We start from the raw sequence: 22,855 nt of genomic DNA on the forward strand, positions 1-22,855 counted from the left end.
GGAGTTCAGAGTAGAACGCTGCTTTGGGAGTCTCGTGTCGGGCATGCGGACAATGTGGCCTGCCCAACGGAGCTGGTCGAGTGTGGTCAGTGTTTCGATGCTGGGGACGTTGGCCTGAGCGAGGACACTGACGTTGGTGCGTCTGTCCTCCCAAGGGATTTGCAGGATCTTGCGGAGATATCGTGGATGGTATTTCTCCATAACAGCACAGCATGAACTGGAGGTCTGCACAGCCTCCACACTAAATACACAGATCAATAATTGATGTACAAATGCAAAAATAATAGAATCATAGAAATTTACAGCAGAAGGAGGCCACTTTGGCCCGTCGTGTCCGTGCCGGCCGACCAAGAGCCACCCAGCCTAATCCCACTTTCCAGCTCTTGGTTCATAGCCCTGTAGATTACGGTACTTCAAGTGCACATCCGAGTACTTTTTAAATGCGGTGAGGGTTCCTGCCTCTACCACTCTTTCAGGCAGTCAGTTCCAGACCCCACAACCCTCTGGGTGAAAACGTTTCCCCTCAAATCCCCTCTAAACCTCTGACAAATTACTTTAAATCTACGCCTCCTGGTTGTTGACTCCTCTGCTAAGGGAAATAGGTCCTTCCTATCCATTCTATCTAGGCCCCTCATAATTTTATACATCTCAATAAGGTCTTCCCTCAGCCTCCTGTGTTCCAAAGAATCCAAACCACAGCCTATCCAATCTTTCCTCGTAGCTAAGATTCTCCAGTCCAGGCAACATCCTCATAAATCTCTTCTGTACCCTCTATAATGCAATCACATTTTTCCTGTAATGCGGTGAGCAGAACTGCACGCAGTACTCCAGCTGTGGCCTAACTGGTGTTTTTTACTGTGGATGCTGGAATACTGCATGCAGTTTTGGTTGCCATATTTACGAAAGGATATACTTGCTTTGGAGACAGTTCAGAGAAGGTTCAGTAGGTTGATTCCAGAGATGAGGGGGTTGACTTATGAGGAAAGGTTGAGGAGGTTGGGCCTCTACTCATTGGAATTCAGAAGAATGAGAGGTGATCTTATCGAAACGTATAAGATTATGAGGGAGCTTGACAAGGTGGATGCAGAAAGGATGTTTCCACTGATGGGGGAGACTAGAACTAGGAGGCATGATCTTAGAATAAGGGGCCGCCCATTTAAAACTGAGATGAGGAGAAATTTCTTCTCTCAGAGGGTTGTAAATCTGTGGAATTCGCTGCCTCAGAGAGCTGTGGAAGCTGGGTCATTGAATAAATTTAAGACAGAAATAAACAGTTTCTAAAATGATAAGGAGATAAAGGGTCATGAGGAGCGGGCAGGGAAGTGGACCTGAGTCCATGATCGGATCAGCCATGATCTTATTGAATGGTGGAGCAGGCTCGAGGGGCCGTATGGCCTACTCCTGTTACTATTTCTTATGTTCTTATGCTGGAAGCAATGGACCCATCTTTTGTTTCTTTAGTTGTCCCATTACCATCTCCTTTTGCCTCATACCATCCTCCCCTTTTGTCATTTACTCTCTCCTGTCTTCCACCCTATCACAGACCTTCCCTTTTGTTCTTTCCTCCCCTCCCCTTTCCCTGCCCCTGCACTTGACTAAAACCTATTACATCTCGAACATTTTCCAGTTCTGTCGAAGGGTCACAGACCTGAAACGTTAACTCTGTTTCTCTCTCCACAGATGCTGCCTGACCCGCTGAGTATTTCCAGCATTTTCTGTTTTTTTTACTGAATAATTTAGTATTGGTTCAGCTCAGGACTGACCTTCGAGAGAGAGAGAGAGAGAGAAGGGGAGAGGGAGAGACAAAAAAACCTACAAAATTATAACCAGAAATGAAAACCATGAATCCATCTGCATGATGGTTAGTCTGCCAATGCTGACATTTTTGTTCTTTAACAAAGGATATAAAAATAAACAGGAAGGCTGCTGAACAGTAAGAGATGTTAATCATTCCATGGAACAGTGAGGAAGATGAAAGCGTTCCTCAGAAGAACACGTTCCATTTCACCATCTACATGACGAGAAGGATATTGTTAAGGAGCAGTAAATTGGGCAGAAGTCCAGTATAATCAAGAACATAAGAATTAGGAGCAGGAGTAGGCCATACGGTCCCTTGAGCCTGCTGCATCATTTAATGAGATTATGGCTGATCTTCGACCTCAACTCTACTTTCCTGCACTGTCCCCATATCCCTTGGTTCCATTAGTGTCCAAACATCTATCGATCTCTGTCTTCAATATACTCAACGACTCAGCCTCCACAACTCTCTGGGGTAAAGAATTCCAAAGATTAACAATCCTCTGAGTGATAAAATGTACCCTCATCTCAGCCAAATGGCCGAGCCCTTGTCCTGAGACTCTGGCCCTGAAATTCACGGTCACGGGAAGGACCGTTACTGCCTGTTTGCATCAGACATTCGGCAAAATCGAATGGCAGCCGCTTTGGGCTCAGCTGGCCGCCCCGACATAGATTGGGCCTGGGAGATGTTGCAGCGGTGTGGGCCACCGCCACGATCGACTGACTCTCGTGTGGTATGGGGCTTGCGGCGGTAGTGACGCGCTAAACGTGCGCACCACTGCCGCTCCGCCCCCGGACTCATTCTCAGCGTGAAGAAGCCGGCCCTTTAGCTGATGGTGCACCTGCCAGCTTTTAGGGCTGGTGCAGAGTGGCAGAGATCTCGGAGCCATGGGAGCGGAGAAAGACAAGGTAAGATCCAAACCTGATGATGTTCAGCACAGAATCCGCACTCAAGGGGCGAGAAAGGGAGAGAGAGAGAGGAAGAGAGGGAAGGAGAGAGGGGGAGAGAGAAAGGGAGAGAGAGCAAGAGGGAGAGAGAGCATTGGAGAGAGGGAGAGGGAAAGAGAGAGGGTGAGAGAGAGAGGGAGAGGGGGTGAGAGGGAGGGAGCGAGCGAGAGGGAAAGGAAAAGAGAGAGGGTGAGAGAGAGAAGGAGAGAGAGAGGGGGAGAGGGAGGGAGAGAGAAAGGGAAAGAGAGGGTGAGAGAGAGAGAGAGAGGGAGAGAGGATGAGAGGGAGAGGGAGAGAGAGAGAGAGAGAGAGGGGGGGTGGGGGGGGAGAAAGAGAGGGAGGGAGGGAGGGAGAGGGAAAGGAGCAAAAGGGAAAGGAGAAAGAGATAGAAGTGAGGAAAGGGAATGGAAACAGAATAAGAAAATTTGATTGGGAGAGAGAAAAATAGGAATAGAGAAAGAGAAAAGGGGAATCAAAACTAGAGAGAGAAATAGAGATCCCGAGATTCACAGAGAGAAAACTGAAATCTCAATCCAGGGGCTCAGATCGGAAACTTTGCCCCAGCTCAGCACTCTGAGCGATAACAAATGGGAATCTGTTCAACCTCCTCCGACTCCAGGCCAGATCCAAGGTTGTCCCATCCTCCGTCGTCGAACTCCAGCCCTGATATCCCCTTGCTCAGTACCTATACCATCCAATTTAACGTGACCACCCCTCGGCCGGCAAAATCCCTTATCCGGAACAGGACAGGTCCCGAGGGTTCCGGATAAGGGAGGTTCAACCTGTACCACCAACGCTGCCTCCGCAAGATCCTGCAAATCTACTGGGAGGACAGACGCACCAACATCGGTGTCCTCGATTAGGCCAATATCCCCAGCATTGAAGCACTGCCCACATTCGACCAGCTCCGTTGAGCGGGCCACATTGTTCGCATGACTGACACAAGACTCCCAAAGCAAGCGCTCTACTCGGCACCTGGGAATCCCTGGCTCAAGATCGCCTTAAGTGGAGGAAGAGCATCGGGAGGGTGCTGAGCACCTCGAGTCTCGTTGCCGAGAGCTTGCAGAAAGAAAGCGCAGGCAGCGGAAGGAGCGTGCAGCAAACCAGACTCCCCACCCACCCTTTCCTTCAATCATTGTCTGCCCCACCTGTGACAGAGACTGTAATTCCCATATTGAACTGTTCAACCAGCTAAGAACTCACGTTTAGAGTGGAAGCAAGTCTTCCTCGACTTCAAGGGACAGCCTATGATGATCTTACGTATGTCTTACCTGCGACTTCGCCTCAGTGTCTCCCCTGTGGCTGCCTCATGGGTCTGGGAAGGCTGCTGTGTTCCTTGTGTGGAAGCTGTAGATGTCCTTCTAGGATGCCCTCGAGTAGCTTTGGGCCTGGAGGCTGGTCAATACTCTCCTGGGAGGGTTCAGTCTGGCTTGTCTCGGGCGAGGCCAGGCGTGGAGGCACTTGCGGAGTGACAGGTCTGAGGTCAGGAATGCTGTGAGCCGGAGGGAGCGCATCATCCATATCCTGGCCCGAGGAGCCTGAATAACTCACCAGGGGCGGCACAATATCACCACCACCACCAATCTGAGGGAGCTCAGGTCAGCGCTGTGGCACCACACCGGAAGGTCCCCCGTGGTGGACCCAGCCGCGAAAGCAACACTGAGGTCTCGGGGAGCATCCAGCTGAGACTACATGCGAGCAGCCACAATCTGAAAGTCACCAGATATGACAGCACTTAGACGCTCCGTCGACTCTTGCAGAGCCACGGCCATCCTCTCCAAAGCAGCACCGATACGCTCGTTCCCTCGTCCCTGTGCTGCAATGGCAGCTGCCACATCACCCTAAGGGTGAATTTCCCATGGGAATAACACCCCAATTAAGGTTGCAAATTTCAGCTTTGCAGGGCTAATAAGACTAGAACACTTTTTTTTGTGGTTAAAAAGTTGAATTTGGTTCTAATGGCCGCTGCAAACTTTGCGGCACTAATCGGGGAAAATAAGGCCTTAACACCACCAGCTTTCTGGCGGAACTGAATTTTGACCCGTGACCCCTGGTTCTAGACTCCCCAGCCTGGAGAAACAGTTTCCCTGCATCTACCCTGTCAATCCCCCTCAGAATCGTGTAGGTTTCATTGAAATCACCTCTCATTCTTCTAAACTCGAGGGCATATAGGTCGAGTCTACTCAATCTCTCCTCTTAAGACAATTCCCTCCCATCCCAGGAATCAGTCTGGTGAACCATTGTTGCACTCCCCCCTAAGGGAAGTATATCCTTCCTTAGATAAGAAGAGCAAGTGGGCTAAATTCGATAAGGCCCGAAAGTAATGCAGGCAGCATGCAAAATTTGTGGTACCTGCTCATTAACATGATTGACACGCAGTGCCATGCGTTGAACACCAGGTGGCTCAGCGCTCACCAGCGGGGCCCATAATCGTGGGAAGTCTGATCTGTATTTAAAGCTTGCCTGCAGAGTGAAAAGATGTCTGCACTTCTGAAAGGGGAGGTGCTTTGTGAAAGAAGTGCCTCATTCTGGGTGGAGCTCAGCAAAGGGGAAGTTAGCAATGTCGCAACAGGATGGAGGAAGGGCACCTCTGTTCTCGGACACAGCACTGGAAGCTTTGGTGCAGGGGGTCGAGAGCAGGAGACAGGTCCTCTATCCACAGGGGGCCAGGATGCCCTCTCAACACGCTGTATGAAGGCAGTGGGAACAGATTGCTGAAGCAGTCAAATCCACCAGTCTTTCCCCCAGGACCTGGATCCCAATGCCAGAAGAAGTTTAATGACTTTACACATCAGAACATAAGTGTTATGTATGTACGTAAACCTTACCAAAATGTAAGACTTGCCACTAGGGGGCACACCTGTGGGAGACCTAAGGGTCACCTGTGCACCCTGGGGCAAACAGGTATAAAAGGTGATTCACCATGCTGCTTCCTCACTCTGGAGTCTGAAATAAAGAGACCAAGGTCACAACAGTTTGAGCTTGCAATACAGTCCTGTGGATTTATTCTGAACATAACAAATTGGCGATGGGTAACGGATCACGAACTTTCACGCGGTAATGGCTGCCGTTGGTATTCTTGAGAGATTTGCTGAGGGTGATGATTGGGAAGCCTTCGTTGAGCACCTCGACCAGTACTTCGTGGCCAATGAATTGGACACGGCTGAGACAGCGATCAAGTGCAGGGCGATTCTCCTCACCGTATGTGGGCCATCGGTATATGGCCTCCTTAAAAATTTGCTGGCACCGGTCAAACCAACGGACAAATCTTACACAGAGCTGTGTACACTGGCTAGGGAATACCTCAAGCCAAAGGAGAGCATCCTGATGGCCAATTACCGTTTTTACACGCACCGTCGCTCCGAGGGCCAGAATGTGGCGGGTTTTGTCGCCGACCTAAGACGCCTTGCGGGACCGTGCGAATTTACAGGACCTTTGGGGGAAATGTTGCGGGACTTTTTCGTGCTTGGAATCGGCCACGAGGTCATTCTTCGCAAACTGCTGCCTGCCGAATCCCTAGATCTGAGCAAGGCCATCACAATAGCCCAAGCCTTCATATCCACGAGCGATAACACGAAACAGATATCTTCACAGAATCGAAGCTCACCGGCAAGTACTGTGCACAAAATAATGTTTTCAGCAGGCAGAACGACACAGGGCAGGGCCCACACAACTGCAGAGGCTAGACCTAGGCCTAGAGTGACTCAGAATCCGCCGTGGGCCGTGAATGGGTATCCATTAGCACCATGTTGGCGCTGCGGGGGCAGTCATAGAGCTCATCAATGTCGATTCAAGCTCTATGTGTGCAAGGGCTGTGGAACAATGGGGCACCTCTGACTCACCACCACTCGCGGCCAATGATGTACCATTATATGGGGTCGGGGGACTTTACAACAAGCCAAAGTAGCGGGCGAACACCAATCAGTCGTATATGTATCTGACAAAGTACTTGTAACAAGTGATGTGTTATCACACCGGGGTCAGGAGTGTTGTGCAGGAAGCAAAAGTAGCGGGCGAGTCCCAAACGATTGAACACGTATCCAATAAGTTAAATGAAGCAGCAGCCTGTATTCATGGGACTAAAGAGACGTAACAAAGAGTGTCCCAATATGTGCTCGAGTCAGACAAGCTGCTCATCCCACAAGTTTGGGAGAGCAGAGGCACCATTATCGATGTGTTGTTTCGAGAATTTCTAACACTGTCTGTGCACTCTAACATGATCTGCCTTGGGCCAGGCACTGAGAACGGCACTAATACCCTTAGTTGGCCACCATTGCCCACCACCGGGGTGGAAACGGTGCAGCCTGCAGACCCACTCGCAGTTGTGGAAGTGCTAGAAAGCGTGGGGTCAACCGTAACAGCCCCCCAGCTTAGGACCCGGACCAGGCAGGATCCCACGTTACCGCCTTCTACAGGTGAACTGCCAGACGGGATGTGGCAACCTATCCATCGCAAAGACGAAAGACTCATCCCAATGTTGCAAAGTAAGGCAGGGCGGCTACACACAGTCGTTGGTCCGGGGCTCCAATACTACGGCCCTAGATCCACGGGGACCACTAGGTCTCCCGCCACTACCGAAAGTCTCAAGGCCATTGCGGCCATCCTGGGCTTGCTAGACCTCAGGGTCAGCGACAATAGCCCGGAGCAGGCCGCCCAAATCACTAAACCTAGCACCATACGTGGCACGGTCGACCTCCTACAGACTCAGCTATCCCGGGTGCTACCCAGTCACCAGACAGAATCACTCAGAACCGAGCCTTCCGCAGGCCATCAGCAGAGAATGCACCATAAGTGCACGGCCCCTCCACGCGACATGAGAATAAGTGATGTAGACCATGTTCAGGGCCCCAGTTGGACCGCTAGCACCGCATTAGCCAAGGCGGGGAATGGAGTGTATGTGATGAAAACAGAGCGTTTGATTGTGAAACTAGGTATCGGGCTAACGAGTAAAGCATTTGGACAAGACCAAATTGCGAACCACAGATAACCAGGAACCACTGTGAAAGGACCTGGCCCCCAGCGACCCACTAACGCGATCAACTTCGCCGTTAATCACGAGGATGAACCCACCAAGTCAGGACTTAAACCCAGGCGATCGACCCGGGGACGCGGGGCGCCAGATCGCCTCAACTTGCAACAGAGAATGCACCATAATGGCACGGCCCCTCCACGCACATAAGACTTTGGGGGGGGGGTGGGGGGGGAGTGGTTATGTATGTATGTAAACCTTACCAAAATGTAAGACATGCCACTAGGGGGCACACATGTGGGAGACCTAAGGGTCACCTGTGCACCCTGGGGCAAGCAGGTATAAAAGGTGATTCACCATGCTGCTTCCCCACTCTGGAGTCTGAAATAAAGAGATCAAGGTCACAACAGTTTGAGCTTGCGAATTTAGTCCCGTGGATTTATTTTGAACATAACAATTCATTACATTCATATACATTCAAGTCCAGAAAAAAACATTGCATTTACATCATTACATTTGTGGTGCAGTTGTGAGGCAAGTACATTTGACTGGTGAGGTACATACTTGATACATACTTGGAATCTGTACTGGTGTGTGAGGACAAACTAGTTCCAGAACTGCTGGATGGTGTCCAGGTAGTCTGGTGGTGGCGAGGTGCCCAGTGCTGGCAGTGGGAACCCGGTTGGCTTAAGTTGCCTGCTCTCGGGGCCTTTGTCGTTGCTGCTAGTGTCGGGCAGGTTCACAGATGCCTGTGACCGCCCTGTCCTCTCCTTGTGTCCCGGGTCGCTGCTGTTCCCTGAGGAGCAGTCGTCTGGCAGTGCACAGGGAACTGCTGACTTGCTTGCCTGGGTGTTATTTGGTTTGGGATCCTGGCTGGTCCCGGTCCCATTTGCGAGAACCGTTGCGGGTGACCCTTTGTTCCTGGTATAGCCGTGGTGGCGATAGGGTCTGGGGGCTGCGCCTTAGCGTGGTTTGCTCTTTCAGGCTCGTAGCGGTTGGTGCCATTGGGTGCCTGAGAGGTGGAGCCGATCGGAGGCAGGGTATCGAAACCAGTGCCGTTGCCCTCCTGAGATCGCTTGCTCTGCGGCTTGTATGTATTGGCTGCTTGTGGCCACACTCCATGGTGCATAACTCTGGTCCCAGGGACGCAGGCTACTACATTGGGTAGCTCGCTGGACCCGTGTGCTCCCGATGGGTGTCTGCCCGCTGCATTGACTGCAGTTGAAATCCTACATCGCACAACGTTTCATTACTCATAGTAAATAACCTGTATCTCCGATCGCGATTGAGCGACTTTTCCTTGCTTATTGCATGTACACAACTCTGATCATCAATTACACATTTTACATCTAACTCACAGTTGCTATTACATTGATTGAGAGTGTGGAACTGTCCCTTTAACTGTGGTGGGTTGCAGGCCTCCTTTAAGAGAGCCTTGCTATCTTTACCCCAATCCTCTTCTTTGTTTGGTGCTACGTGTTGCTCCATCAGCGCTGCACCTCGTGGTCTTGCTGCCACCATCTTTTTCTTCAGCGCATCACCTCGTGGTTTGGGCGCCATCTTTCCTCCATCCACGATGTCGACTGCAATGATCCTCTTCTCCCCGGGTTCTGCCACCGAAGCTGGGAAGTCGCCTTTGGATCCGATTTTCTTCCACTGGAGTCTGAAAGATGCGTGCACGTCGTCTCAGCCGGATCATCTCCACGCAGTCGTGCTGTGCGGGTCTGTGCCTCGGATGCTGTGCTGGCCTGCTCTCTGGTGCTGGGTCCACCCTCAGGTGAGGGCCTTCTTTGCCTCTGAGCGCAGAGGATGTCTGGAGGGATGAAATCTTCCCACTTCCAATGGATCTTCTCCATCCACCTTCTTCCGAATAGCGTTGGTCCATCACCTGCAACAATCCACAGAGGTAACCTGTGCACCGTGCCTTCATGGAGTACCTTTACATTCGCATTACCAACGACTAGGATAAGTTCATCAGTGTAGGTGCGCAGCTTTGCCTGAACCGGGACCAACTTGGGTCGTTCAGCCTGATTGTCCCATAGCCTCTCAAAGACTTCTTGGTTCATTACTGACTGGCTCGCCTCCGTGTCCACTTCCATGAAGACTGGAACGCCATTTATGTCGACTTCCATCCTGAATGGAGAACATTCGATGGTGCAGGTAAACATGCCATATACCTCATCGTGGGACTGAGCTGCCTCTCTGACTATCGTTTCATAATCCACGCTGGATTCATGGCCATCTGCAGACTCTTCATCAACACACTGAGTCATATTTCTTTTACACATTTGCTGGAGGTGGCCCTTTCTGCTGCAGCCTTTACATACATAGTCTTTAAAGCGGCACTGGTGTGCCCTGTGATTCCCTCCGCAACACCAGCATGGAGCTACTCAGTTAGCCCCCCTCGGCGGACTCTGAGTTAAGGGAATCAGGGGCCTGTACTCTCTTCCCTGAGAAGGTTCAGGTTCCACAGTCCAGCCTCTCAAAGGCACCACTCTGTGCACAGTACATTCCAGGTTTGAATCCTGAGGATGAGTCATCTGCCTAGAGTCGCAGGTCGAGGTCATGAATGCCTGGCTCACGGAGATGGCCTTCTGCAGTGTGACTGTGGTATCCACAGTCAGTAGCTTATGAAGAAGTCCCTCATGGCCGATTGCAATGACAAACATATCCCACAGCTCTTCGGTGAGGTGGTCACCAAAATCACACGGTGCCGCCAGCCTCCTGAGGTCTGCACCATATTTTGTGATTTCCTGGCCTTCGGGCCATCGGTGGGTGTAAAACCGGTGTCTGGCTGTGAGGATGCTCTCTTTGGGCTTGAGTTAGAAACATAGAAACATAGCAAATAGGTGCAGGAGTAGGCCATTCGGCCCTTCGAGCCTGCACCACCATGCAACAAGATCATGGCTGATCATTCACCTCAGTACCCCTTTCCTGCTTTCTCTCCATACCCCTTGATCCCTTTAGCCATAAGGGCCATAGCTAACTCTCTCTTGAATATATCCAATGGACTGGCATCAACAACTCTCTGCGGTAGAGAATTCCACAGGTTAACAACTCTGAGTGAAGAAGTTTCTCCTCATCTCATCCTAAATGGCTTACTTCTTATCCTTAGACTATGTCCCCTGGTTCTGAACCTCCCCAACATCGAGAACATTATTTCTGCATCTAACCTGTCCAGTCCCATCAGAATTTTATATGTTTCTATGAGATCCCCTTTCATCCTTCTAAATTCCATACACTCCCTCAATAGCAAGAACGTCCTTCCTCAGATTAGGAGACCAAAACTGAACACAATATTCCAGGTGAGGCCTAAGGCCCTGTACAACTGCAGTAAGACCTCCCTGTTCCTATACTCAAATCCCCTAGCTATGAAGGCCAACATACCATTTGCCTTCTTCACCGCCTGCTGTACCTGCATGCCAACTTTCAATGACTGATGTACCATGACACCCAGGTCGCGTTGCACCTTCCCTTTTCCTTATCTGCTGCCATTCAGATAATATTCTGCCTTCGTGTTTTTGCCACTTGAGTGGATAACCTCACATTTATCCACATTATACTGCATCTGCCATGCATTTGCCCACTCACCTAACCTGAAGCCTCTTAGCGTCCTCCTCACAGCTCCCACCGCCATCCAGCTTAGTGTCGTCTGCAAACTTGGAGATATTACACTCAATTTCTTCATCCAAATCATTACTGTATATTGTAAAGAGCTGGGGTCTCAGCATTGAGCCTTGTGGCACCCCACTAGTCACTGCCTGCCATTCTGAAAAGGACCCATTTATCCCGACTCTGCTTCCTGTCTGCCAATCACTTCTCTATCCACATCAGTATATTACCCCCAATACCATGTGCCTTAATGTTGCACACCAATCTCTTGTGTAGGTCCTTGTCAAAAGCCTTTTGAAAGTCCAAATAAACCACATCCACTGGTTCTCCCTTGTCCACTCTACTACTTACATCTCAAAAAATTCTAGAAGATTTGTCAAGCATGATTTCCCTTTCATAAATCCATGCTGACTTGGACCGATCCTGTCACTGCTTTCCAAATGTGCTGCTATTTCATCTTTAATAATTGATTCCAACATTTTCCCGACTACTGATGTCAGGCTAACTGGTCTATAATTACCTGTTTTCTCTCTCCCTCCTTTCTTAAAAAGTGTTGTTACATTAGCTACCCTCCAGTCCATAGGAACTGATTCAGAGTTGATAAGACTGTTGGAAAATGATCACCAATGCATCCACTATTTCTAGGGCCACTTCCTTAAGTACTCTGGGATGCAGACTATCAAGCCCCGGGGCTTTATCGGCCTTCAATCCCATCAATTTCCCTAACACAATTTCCTGACTAATAAGGATTTCCTTCAATTCCTCCTTCTCACTGGACCATCGGTCCCCTAGTATTTCCAGAAGTTATTTGTGTCTTCCTTCGTGAAGACAGAACCAAAGTATTTGTTCAACTGCTCTGCCATTTCTTTGTTCCCCATTGTTCTTGGATCAGCGTTACAAGCTCCTCGTACGTTGTGGTCGTTGTCTTCGCTGGTGCCAGCAAATCCCTGACGAGGTCATAGACAGTGGGCCCACAACTGCTGGATAGCTCTGCGCTTATCAGCCAGTGTGGCCAGATTGTCGCCTGCCAGGTCGTTTGCTGTGAAGAAATAGTCAAGCCTCTCCACAAAGGCGTTCCAATCATCACCATCAGCGAACTGCTGCAACGTACCAAGGGTAGCCATTTTCGCGTGAAGGTCCGTAATCTCATCGCCAATTGTTATGTCTTTAGATGCTCTGATAATAACTCCATGAGGCAATGTGTTGTACTTGAACTGTAGTGACCTTAGTCCTTTATTGATAACTCCAGTGTGAGGATCATACCTGGTGGCCAGGCCTGGCACACCTGTACAGGTAACCTACAAGTTTCCCACTGAGATGCCCCCTGGTGGCACACCTTCTAATAGTACAAGCAGTAACCATGTAGGATGCATGACACTCGCCTCAGGGGCTTAAGCACAAAAAACCTTAGTTGACACTCCCAGTACAGTACTGAGGGAGTGCTGCACTGTTGGAGATGCTGTCTTTCGGATGAGATGTTAAAACATTGGTGCCTTGATTGTAAGTTAATGGATTCACCTTCTGGCTCAGTGGGTAGCACTCTTTTGTCTGAGTCCAAAGGTTGTGGGTTCAAGTCCCACTCTGGAGACTTGAGCACAAAAATCCAGTATGACATTCCATTGCTGTGCTGAGGGAGTGCTGCACTCTCGGAGGAACTATCTTTCAGCTGAGACCTTTAACCGAGGCCCGTCTGCTCTCTCAGGTGGACATAAAAGATCCCATGGCACTATTTCGAAGTAGAGCAGGGGAGTTATCCCCAGTGTCCTGGGGCCAATATTTATCCCTCAATCAACATAACAAAAACAGATTATCTGGTCATTATCACATTGCTGTTTGTGGGAGCTTGCTGTGTGCAAACTGGATGCTGCTTTTCCCTCTTTACAACAGTGCTCCCCTGCTCTTCTCCAAAATAGTGCCGTGGGATCTTTCACATTCACCTGAGAGAGCAGACAGGGCCTCGGTTTAATGTCTCAGCCGAAAGGCAGTACAGCTCCGACAGTGCAGCACTCCGTCAGCACTGCACCAGGAGTGACAGCCTGGATTTGTTTGACCTCAAGTCCCTGGAGTGGGACTTAAACCCACAACCTTCTGACTCAGAAGTGAGTGTGCTACCCACTGAGCCACAGCTGACACAGCTCTCAACTATGTAACCTGAAGGATATAATGAAGAGCAGCTCAGCGAGCAGTTGTGGCACTAATGCCAGTCTCCGCATAAGGTTGGTTAGGGACCATCTTACTCACACAGATGGAGCTCCGTTAAATGAAGCGCTCAAGCAATCTTGACTCGGTCTGAGATACGATGGGCTGGAAATCCCGGCCTCCCCGGGCCCACATGGAGTGTATACGGAGTGTGTACGGACCTGGGAAAGCATCGCAAAGGCCGGTTTTCAGTGCACAATGCGCATGCGCAGAAAACCAGCTTTTCCAATCTGTCAAGTTGGAGCTCAACAGCCCCAACGCATCTCGGGAGCGAGGAAATTTGCAAGGGCAAGATTGCAGGATTTATCCATATCTTGTCCAGCAAATGTCCTCAAAACTCTTGCGCCTAATAAAAACAGGCGCATAGCTTACTTTTACAGGCGTAAGAGTTTTAAAATGTATAAAAACATAATTAAATTAAATTTAAAAAACACATTTTATTGTTAAAAACCCTGCCCAGTGGGGTAAGTTTATTTTTAACACTAATTACAAAACAAAAAAAAGCAGAAAACTATAATTTTTTTCTAAGGCATTTATTAACTTTAATTTCAATTAATTTAATTATGTGAGGTGTGTTTTTTTATTTTTTATTCTGGTGTTTAGCGTGTTTGTTTTTTTCTTCTCATTAATAGCGCTGAGAACTGGTAGATACAGAGTTCCCATTGCAATTAATGGGCAAGCTGTGGAATACTGTACCTGATTGGCTGAGCAGTCACACGTGACTGCACCTTCTGCGTGGGAACCTGGAGGACGGGAGCGTGCTTCGCAGCGCGGGAAGAGAGAGGCCTCCCCATCGGAATCCCACGCTCCTCCGGGACCACCAGGTATCTTCGGAAATATTCTCCGGACGGAGGCGTTTGTCCGAAAGAAGCCACCGACCAGAATTTCAGGGCCACTCAGCAGTAAGGGGGAATCCGGACATTAAAATCCAGATTGCAGAAGGGTAAGTTTGTGCCAGGCCGAGCTCATTGCAAAAATGTTGCTACCATCAGCAAATCGCTCTGAATTATTCAAGGTAACAGATGGCGATGGAATCGAAACTCAAACCCATTAAGGTTATTACTGGATATCGCAGAACATCACTGAATCCTGCAGTACAGGAGGCCATTCGGCCCATCGTGCCTGAGCTGGCTCTGCGAAACAGCTCTCCCATTAGTCCCACTCAACCTTGCTCTTTCCCCAGAGCCCTGCAAATTACATTCATATAGTGCCTTTTGTGGCCTCAGTCAAGTACTTTTTCAAGTGTAGTCACTGTTGTAATGTACAGTAGACACCTCAAGTCGCTGGAGAAATACCATTAACGAGGTCTCCGCAAGATCCTGCAAATCCCCTGGGAGGACAGACAAACCAATGTTAGCGTCCTCAACTAGGCCAACATCCCCAGCATTGAAGCACTGACCACAGTTGATCAGCTCTGCTGGGCAGGCCACACTGTTCGCAGACACGAGACACGAGACTCCCAAAACAAGCACTCTACTTGGAACTCCTTCACGGCAAACGAGCCAAAGGTGGCCAGAGGAAACGTTACTTTGACACCCTGATAAAGTGCAACATCCCCACTGACACCTGGGAGTCCCTGGCCAAAGACCGCCCTAAGTGGAGGAAGTGCATCCGGGAGGGCACTGAGCACCTCGAGTCTCATCGCCGAGAGCATGCAGAAATCAAGCGCAGACAGCGGAAAGAGCGTGCGGCAAACCAGTCCCACCCACCCCTTCCCTCAACGACTATCTGTCCCACCTGTGAAAGGGACTGTGGTTCTCATATTGGACTGTTCAGCCACCTAAGGACTCATTTTCAGAGTGGAAGCAAGTCTTCCTCAATTCTGAGGGACTGCCTATGATGAAGATGTACGGAAACCACAGCAAGGGGGGTTTTCTCATTGCTATTAATGAGGAAAAAAAAACAAACACACTAAACATAACATAAAAAATACACCTCACATAATTAAAATTAATTGAAATTAAAGTTTATTAAATGTTCGAGAAAAAAAAATATTTTGGGGGATTTTTGTTTAAAGGGTTTAAAATAAACTTACCTTAGTGGACAGGGTTTTTAAACATAAAACTGTGTTTCTAATTTTTATTTTTATGTGTTTTAAAACTTACCTTGGTAAAAGTAAGCTATGCGCCTGCTTTTACCAGGCGCAAAAGTTTGAAGGACATTCGCAGGGCAAGAGTTGGGCAAATAGCCCAATCTCGCCCGCGTGGATGTCCTTCTCCTGGGGATGTGGAGGATCTGTTAAGCCAAAACTTGACAGATCGGGAAAGTTGTATTTCGGCACATGCGCATTCGTGTGTATTCTGTACCGACCCGGGGAGGCCGGGATTTTAGCCCCATTATAATAGGGCTGCGACCTCCTGGTGATCCATCATTTTAAATGTATCTCTGGCTGGTCGGGTTCCCCGAGCCTTGGGGATGCTGCCAGCTAAAGGGAGGCGAGGACTGCTGGATCTAGGAGGTAAGGGCCTTTCCATGTACTTGCTGGATCCAAGGGTAAGGGCCTTTCCATGTACTTGCTGGATCCAGGGGTAAGGGCCTTTCCATGTACCTGCTGGATCCAGGGGTAAGGGCCTTTCCACAAACCTGCTGGATCCAGGGATAAGGGCCTTTCCATGTACCTGCTGGATCCAGGGGTAAGGGCCTTTCCTCGAACCTGCTGGATCCAGGGGTAAGGGCCTTTCCACGAACCTGCTGTATGAAGGGGTAAGGGCCTTTCCTCGAACCTGCTGGATCCAGGGGTAAGGGCCTTTCCACGAACCTGCTGTATGAAGGGGTAAGGGCCTTTCCTCGAACCTGCTGGATCCAGGGGTAAGGGCCTTTCCACGGACCTGCTGGATCCAGGGGTAAGGGCCTTTCCACGAACCTGCTGGATCCAGGAGGTAAGGGTCTTTCCATGTATCTGCTGGATCCAGAGGGTAAGGGTCTTTCCACTTAGCTGCTGGATCCAGGGGGTGAGGGTCTTTACACGTGCCTGCTGGATCCAGGGGGTAAGGGTCTTTACAAGTGCCTGCTGGATCCAGGGGTCAAGGGTCTTTCCATGTACCTGCTGGATCCAGGGGGTAAGGGTCTTTTCATGTACCTGCTGGATCCAGGGGGTAAGGGTCTTTACACCTGCCTGCTGGATCCAGGGGGTAAGGGTCTTTCCATGTACCTGCTGGATCCAGAGGGCAAGGGTCTTTACACCTGCCTGCTGGATCCAGGGGGTAAGGGTCTTTCCATGTACCTGCTGGATCCAGAGGGTAAGGGTCTTTCCACGTATCTGCTGGATCCAGAGGGTAAGGGTCTTTACACGTATCTGCTGGATCCAGGGGGTAAGGGTCTTTCCATGTACCTGCTGGATCCAGGGGGTAAGGGTCTTTCCATGTACCTGCTGGATCCAGAGGGTAAGGGTCTTTCCACGTATCTGCTGGATCCAGAGGGTAAGGGTCTTTCCATGTACCTGCTGGATCCAGGGGGTAAGGGTCTTTACACGTGCCTGCTGGTTCCAGGGGGTAAGGGTCTTTCCATGTACCTGCTGGATCCAGGGGGTAAGGGTCTTTACACGTGCCTGCTGGTTCCAGGGGGTAAGGGTCTTTCCATGTACCTGCTGGACCCAGGGGGTGAGGGACTTTACACGTGCCTGCTGGATCCATGACCCTTCCTCGCCAACTCCCCATGATCGGACACCCCCCTCTAACCCTTCCGATCTTCCCCCGACCTCCCCCCCACACTCTTCCCCGAGGCCTTCGACTCTACTCTCCACGAGGCCTCCGATCTCCGATTCCCCCTTCTGCTCTTCCGACCTTCCCTCTCTGGCCTCCGATCACCCTTCAGCCTCCGATCCCCTCCCCCCTTCCCCACCCTGATCCCTCCCTCTCTCCACTCTGCCGCAGGCCTCATCATCATCATAGGCGGTCCGTCGTGTCGAGGATGACTTGCTTCCACGCCAAAAAGGGATGAGTTCACAGGTGTTTCAATGAAGGATCTAATATTCCAGGTCCCGAAATACATGTTGAAGGGTGGAAGATGCCTGTGTGTGGACTTTTTTTTAACGCGTAGTGGCCGTTGCACACCAGCCACCACACGTGCTTGACAAAGCTAGGTCTTGGTCCAGTGGCATGGGTTAATCCAGGGGGTAAGGGTCTTTCCATGTACCTGCTGGATCCAGGGGGTAAGGGTCTTTCCACGTACCTGCTAGATCCAGGGGGTGAGGGACTTTAGCTCTGCTGCACGGACCTAGTGCGCACACATATCACAGTGTGGGCTGGCCCGTGCTGCCCCTGGGCCCTCGCCTCTTCTGGGCCCCGAACCCACGCCTCTCCTGGGCCCCGATCGCGTCGCTCCACGATCATAGGCCTACCCGCCCAACAGCTAGCCAACCTCTTCCTCTGGCTGGCCACCGATAATTCTAAATGTCAATCAGGTCCATTCTCCCGGGTTTCCCGACTGCATTGCAGCAAACCCCACCCCCCCCCCTCCCCACGCCCCCTCCGTCCCCTTCCCACCTCCAAATTAAAATTCCGGCCAAGGTCCCAGAAACAACAAAAAGAGATGCATGTCCAGTTAACCGTATTGCAGGTGTTGGTTGATGGATATTTGTAAGCAGAAAGGCGTAATAGAAATGCAATTCTTTCTTTCTAAGTAGAAGTTCCTACAGTATCATATAAAGAAAAGCAGGCCAGGTATGCCAGGTACACCAGGTTTGCTTTTCTTTATTTAATACTGTAGGAACTTCTACTTAGAAAGAAAGAATTGCATTTCTATTATGCTTTTCACGACCACCGGATGTCTCAAAGAGCTTTAAAGCCAATGAAGTCCTTTTGGAGTGTAGTCACTGTTGTAATGTAGGAAATGCAGCAGCCAATTTGCGCACACCAAGCTCCCACAAACACCAATGTGATAATGACCAGATGATCTGTTTTTTAGTGATGCTGATTGAGGAATAAATATTGGCCAGGACACCAGGGATAACTCCCCTGCTCTTTGAAATAGTGCCACAGGATCTTTTACGTCCACCTGAGAGGGCAGACAGCGCCTCGGTTTAATGTCTCATCCGGAAGATGGCACTTCCGTCAAAGAGCCGCGCGGCCCTCAGTCAGCAGCCCTGAAGGTTACATATAAACCTATGAACAATGAATAATGGCGGAAAGGTAAAGAGCACCCAGCCCAACCAGTCCACCCCACACAACTGTGAAACCCCTTATGCTGAAACATTCTACACTCCACCCCAACCGGAGCCATGTGATCTCCTGGGAGAGGCAAAAAAACAGATAAAAACCCAGGCCAATTGGGGAAAAAAATCTGGGAAAATTCCTCTCCGACCCATCCAGGTGATCGAAACTAGTCCAGGAGATCACCCTGGCCGTATTCGATTCCCTGCAATACTTACCATCGTATATGCACCGTCATTCGGATGAGACGTTAAACCGAGGCCCTGTCTGCTCTCTCAGGTCCCGTGGCACTATTTCAAAGAAGAGCAGGGGAGTTATCCCCGGTGTCCTGGGCCAATACTTATCCCTCAATCAACATTAGTGAAACAGATTATCTGATCATTATCACGTTGCTGTTGGTGGGAGCTTGCTGTGCACTAATTGGCTGCTGTGTTTCCCTACATTACAACAGTGACCACACTTCAAAAGTTCTTCACTGTAAAGCGCTTTGGGAAGTCGTAAAAGACGGTATAGAAATTTAAGTCTTTTTCATTAAAAAAACGGAGAGAGGAAAAAGATAAGCGATGATGGAGGGAGGGAGCTATAGGTCTACAGGTGAAATAACAAGCTGGTAAGAGAATTAGCAATAGTTTGTGCTGGGTGATCAAATCCTTCCAATGTTCAACCAAGCTTCTCAAAAGTGAAAATTACACTCATGCCAGTCTCGGAAGAAGGCACAAAGGCTCCCGGAGCTGTCAGGCTTGGGGTGAAGGTGTTGAGGCTATTTTTTTTATAATGAATGAGCAGGTCGCTTGTGTAATGAGTATAGATTGGAGTAAAATTAAAGTTCGGCTCAGTTGCGTTGCTGTACTTAACATCTTAACAAGTGCAGTTGTTAAAGAGCTGAAGCCCATTGCTCCAGGGGCAGTTCACGCACCCACACAAGCAGTCCCATCTTCATTGGGTCCATAACCCCGACTGCATCTCTTGTTCGACCGGCACTTGTAACCTCCGTACGTGTTGATGCAGGTGGGCTTATCCCGGGGGCACATCGTGGGGAACTGCATGCACTCATCCGCATATAAACAATCGGAGATTCTAAAATAGCAACGGTTAAATACACCGAAGTACGAAAACACAGCCCGAAACTCCCGTCGTTAAAGAGCAGCGTAAGGGACAGACATTTCCCGTCACTAATGGAGAGCAGGACGGACATCTTCTGTCTTTAGGTGGCGGTCACTTCCTGTCTAACGTTTTAGGGGTCACTTCCTGTCTTTAGTTTTAGGGGTCAATTCCTGTCCTTAGTTTTGGGGGTCACTTCCTGTCCTTAGTTTTGGGGGTCACTTCCTGTCTTTAGATTTGGGGTCACTTCCTGTCTTTAGTTTTGGGGGTCTGTAATGTATTTGCTTCCTGGGTTTTTTGCTTAAGAATCCATAGCAACACATTGTTATTAAGAACTAGTTGGTTTATGAACAAAGGTTTAACAATCACACTACACATTACCAGTTCAACTATTTTAGTTGTGCACTTTAAACAAATGCCCCCTGCAAGGGTGGGGCACACTCCAAAATATGTTTTTTTTCCATTGCCCCCTTTTTTTTTTGAGGGCACCAACACACAAATTGTACAAGTGCCCCCTGGCTAAAAGGGGGAGGGGTGGTGAACTAAAATCGGCAAATTAAACAAAGTAAACTTTAAACTTTAAACTGATCAAATTAAAATTTGGTTGCCGGGGGTGATGATGCACTCCAGTCCCTCCGGCGCCCACCTCTCACGGAAGGCCGTGAGCGTACCGGTGGACACCGCGTGCTCCATCTTCAGGGACACCCTGGCCCGGATGTAAGCACGGAAGAGAGGCAAGCAGTCGGGCTGAACGACCCCCTCGACCGCTCGCTGCCTGGACCGGTTCATGGCCACCTTGGCCGTGCCCAGGAGCAGTCCTACGAGGAGGCCCTCGGACCTGCCCCCTCCCCTCCGCACAGGCTGCCCAAAAATCAGGAGTGTAGGACTGAAGTGCAACCAGAATTTGAGGAGCAGCCCTTTCAAATAATGGAACAGGGGCTGCAACCTCGCACATTTGATAAAAACGTGGAACACAGATTCTTCCAGACCACAGAAATTGCAGGCGGCCTGGGAGCCCGTGAACCGACTTAAAAACTTATTGCACGGGACTGCTCCGTGCTCCACCCTCCAGGCCAAGTCCCCAATAAATAGTGGGAGGACTCCCACATAGCGGGCACTCCATTGGGGACCCCCGCCTCCTCTGGACGGCAAAATGGCGCACCATGGCGTGTCCGGACAGCAGACAAGGATGGCAACGTGGAGAGTGTGCAAGAGCAGCCCGTACAGGAAACCCCTCCGCGCAGAACTGAAAGGCACGGAGGGGATTTCCACGAGAGGGCTCAAGTTGTGAGGCACTGGCGCCCGAGGAAGGTTTTAGGGTTTGCGCCGATGAGGAATTCCGTCTGGACAGGGGTCAGTTCGGACGGGATCTCCCAACGTGCTTGAGTCTCCTCAACACACCTAACGGAGTCAGGGCCCAGTGCTGTTTTTAGCAACTCGATGGCATTGGCCGCGCGCTGGATGTCGGCCCAGTTTAGGCACCGTGCCAGCAAATCTGGGGCCATCCAGCCCGCTCCTCCGCCATTGAGCAGGTCCCTGACCCTGGTCACCTCGCCAGCCACAGCCCTCTCGTCCGACTGCCACCTAAAACCTCGGTCGTGGAGGTACGGATTTCCGAGCAGCAGCTCCTGCAGGACAGCCGCCACTGCAGACGGTGGAAAGCTGCACTTGGTGGAGACTTTGTTCCAGACCTGATGAGTTCCTGATAAAAGACAGGAAGCCCCTGGACGGCAGTCTCCTGACGCCCCCCGACTCACAAACAGGAGCTGCGTGTTGTAATTGAGGCTGTACTGCCGGCGGAAGGAATACGTCGCCAGCGCACACCACCTAGGAGGGGGCTCGACGTAGAGATATCTCTGCAGGGTCTGAAGACGGAAAGTCGCATGCTGGGTGCTGACGCACATCAACACCTGACCGCCCTCCCTAAGCGGGAGACTCAAAACCCCAGTGCTTCCTGTTGTTCCAGAAGAAGTCCACCAGCTTCTTCTGTACCTTGGCGACAAACGCAGGGGCAGGGGTCAAAGTGACCAGCTGGTACCACAGCATAGCGACCACCAGCTGGTTTATGACTAGCGCTCGACCCCTGTAGGACATCACTCGGAGCAGTGCTGTCCAGTGCCCTAAGTGAGCGGCGACCTTGGCCTCCAGCTCCTGCCAGTTCGCCGGCCAGGCTTCCTCGTCTGGGCTAAGGTAGACTCCCAGATAGAGGAGATGGGTTGTGCTCCAGGCAAAAGGCCTGAGCTCCTCCGGCAGGGAGTCCACCCGCCACTGACCCACCAGGAGTCCGGAACATTTCTCCCAGTTGATCCTGGCGGAGGATGCGGCCGAGTAAATCTCCTGGCACTCACGCATCCTCCGCAGGTCAACGGGATCCTCTACCGCGAGGAGCACGTCATCGGCGTAAGCCGAGAGGACGACCTCCACGCCCAGCCCTTGCAGAGCCAGTCCCATCAACCTCGTCCGCAGGAGGCGCAGGAAAGGCTCCACGCAGATGGCATATAACTGGCCGGACATGGGGCATCCCTGGCGCACCCCTCTCCTAAAGCGAAGGGGCGCCGTCAAGGTCCCATTAACCTTAATCAGACACTCCGCGGCGGCGTACAGAAGTCGTATCCGGGCGAAGAAATGTGTCCCGAACCCGAAAGCGCGCAGAGTTCCGAACAGATAGTCGTGATCCACCCTGTCGAACGCCTTCTCTTGGTCGAGGGATAGGAAGGCGACCGACAGACCAGCCTCCTGGGTGTGATGGATGAGGTCCCGGACCAGATGGATGTTATCGTGGATTGCCCGGCCCGGGACCGTGTAGGACTGATCGGGGTGGATCATGTGGTCCAGCACGGCGCCAAGGCGAGCAGACATCACCCTGGCGAAGATTTTATAGTCCGTGCTGAGGAGGGAGACCAGGTGCCAGTTCTTAAGTAGGCGGAGATCGCCCTTCTTAGGCAGCAGGACGATGACTGCCCTGTGCCAAGAGAGGGGCATCTCCCCGGTCGCCAGACTTTCCCCCAGGACCCACACGTAGTCGCCCCCCAACACATCCCAGAACGCCTTGTGGAACTCCACGGTCAGCCCGTCCAGC

The 22,855-nt window shown here is 50.8% G+C and overlaps 1 protein-coding gene across 1 annotated transcript in view; it reads right to left on the reverse strand.

Annotated features, from left to right (window-relative positions):
* Positions 1–4,433: 4,433 nt before the first annotated feature.
* Positions 4,434–22,855, reverse strand: part of crtac1b (cartilage acidic protein 1b) — a 479,177-nt gene continuing 460,755 nt past the window's right edge. Inside the window, exons 13-14 of the mRNA XM_070873946.1 lie at positions 19,596–19,735; positions 4,434–4,586 (exon numbers count right to left, since the gene is read on the reverse strand). Coding sequence (XP_070730047.1) covers positions 4,434–4,586; positions 19,596–19,735 — 293 coding nt within the window. The remainder of the gene's footprint in view (positions 4,587–19,595; positions 19,736–22,855) is intronic.

This window comes from Pristiophorus japonicus, chromosome 3, assembly GCF_044704955.1.
Source record: "Pristiophorus japonicus isolate sPriJap1 chromosome 3, sPriJap1.hap1, whole genome shotgun sequence".
NCBI classification, from domain to species: Eukaryota; Metazoa; Chordata; class Chondrichthyes; family Pristiophoridae; genus Pristiophorus; species Pristiophorus japonicus.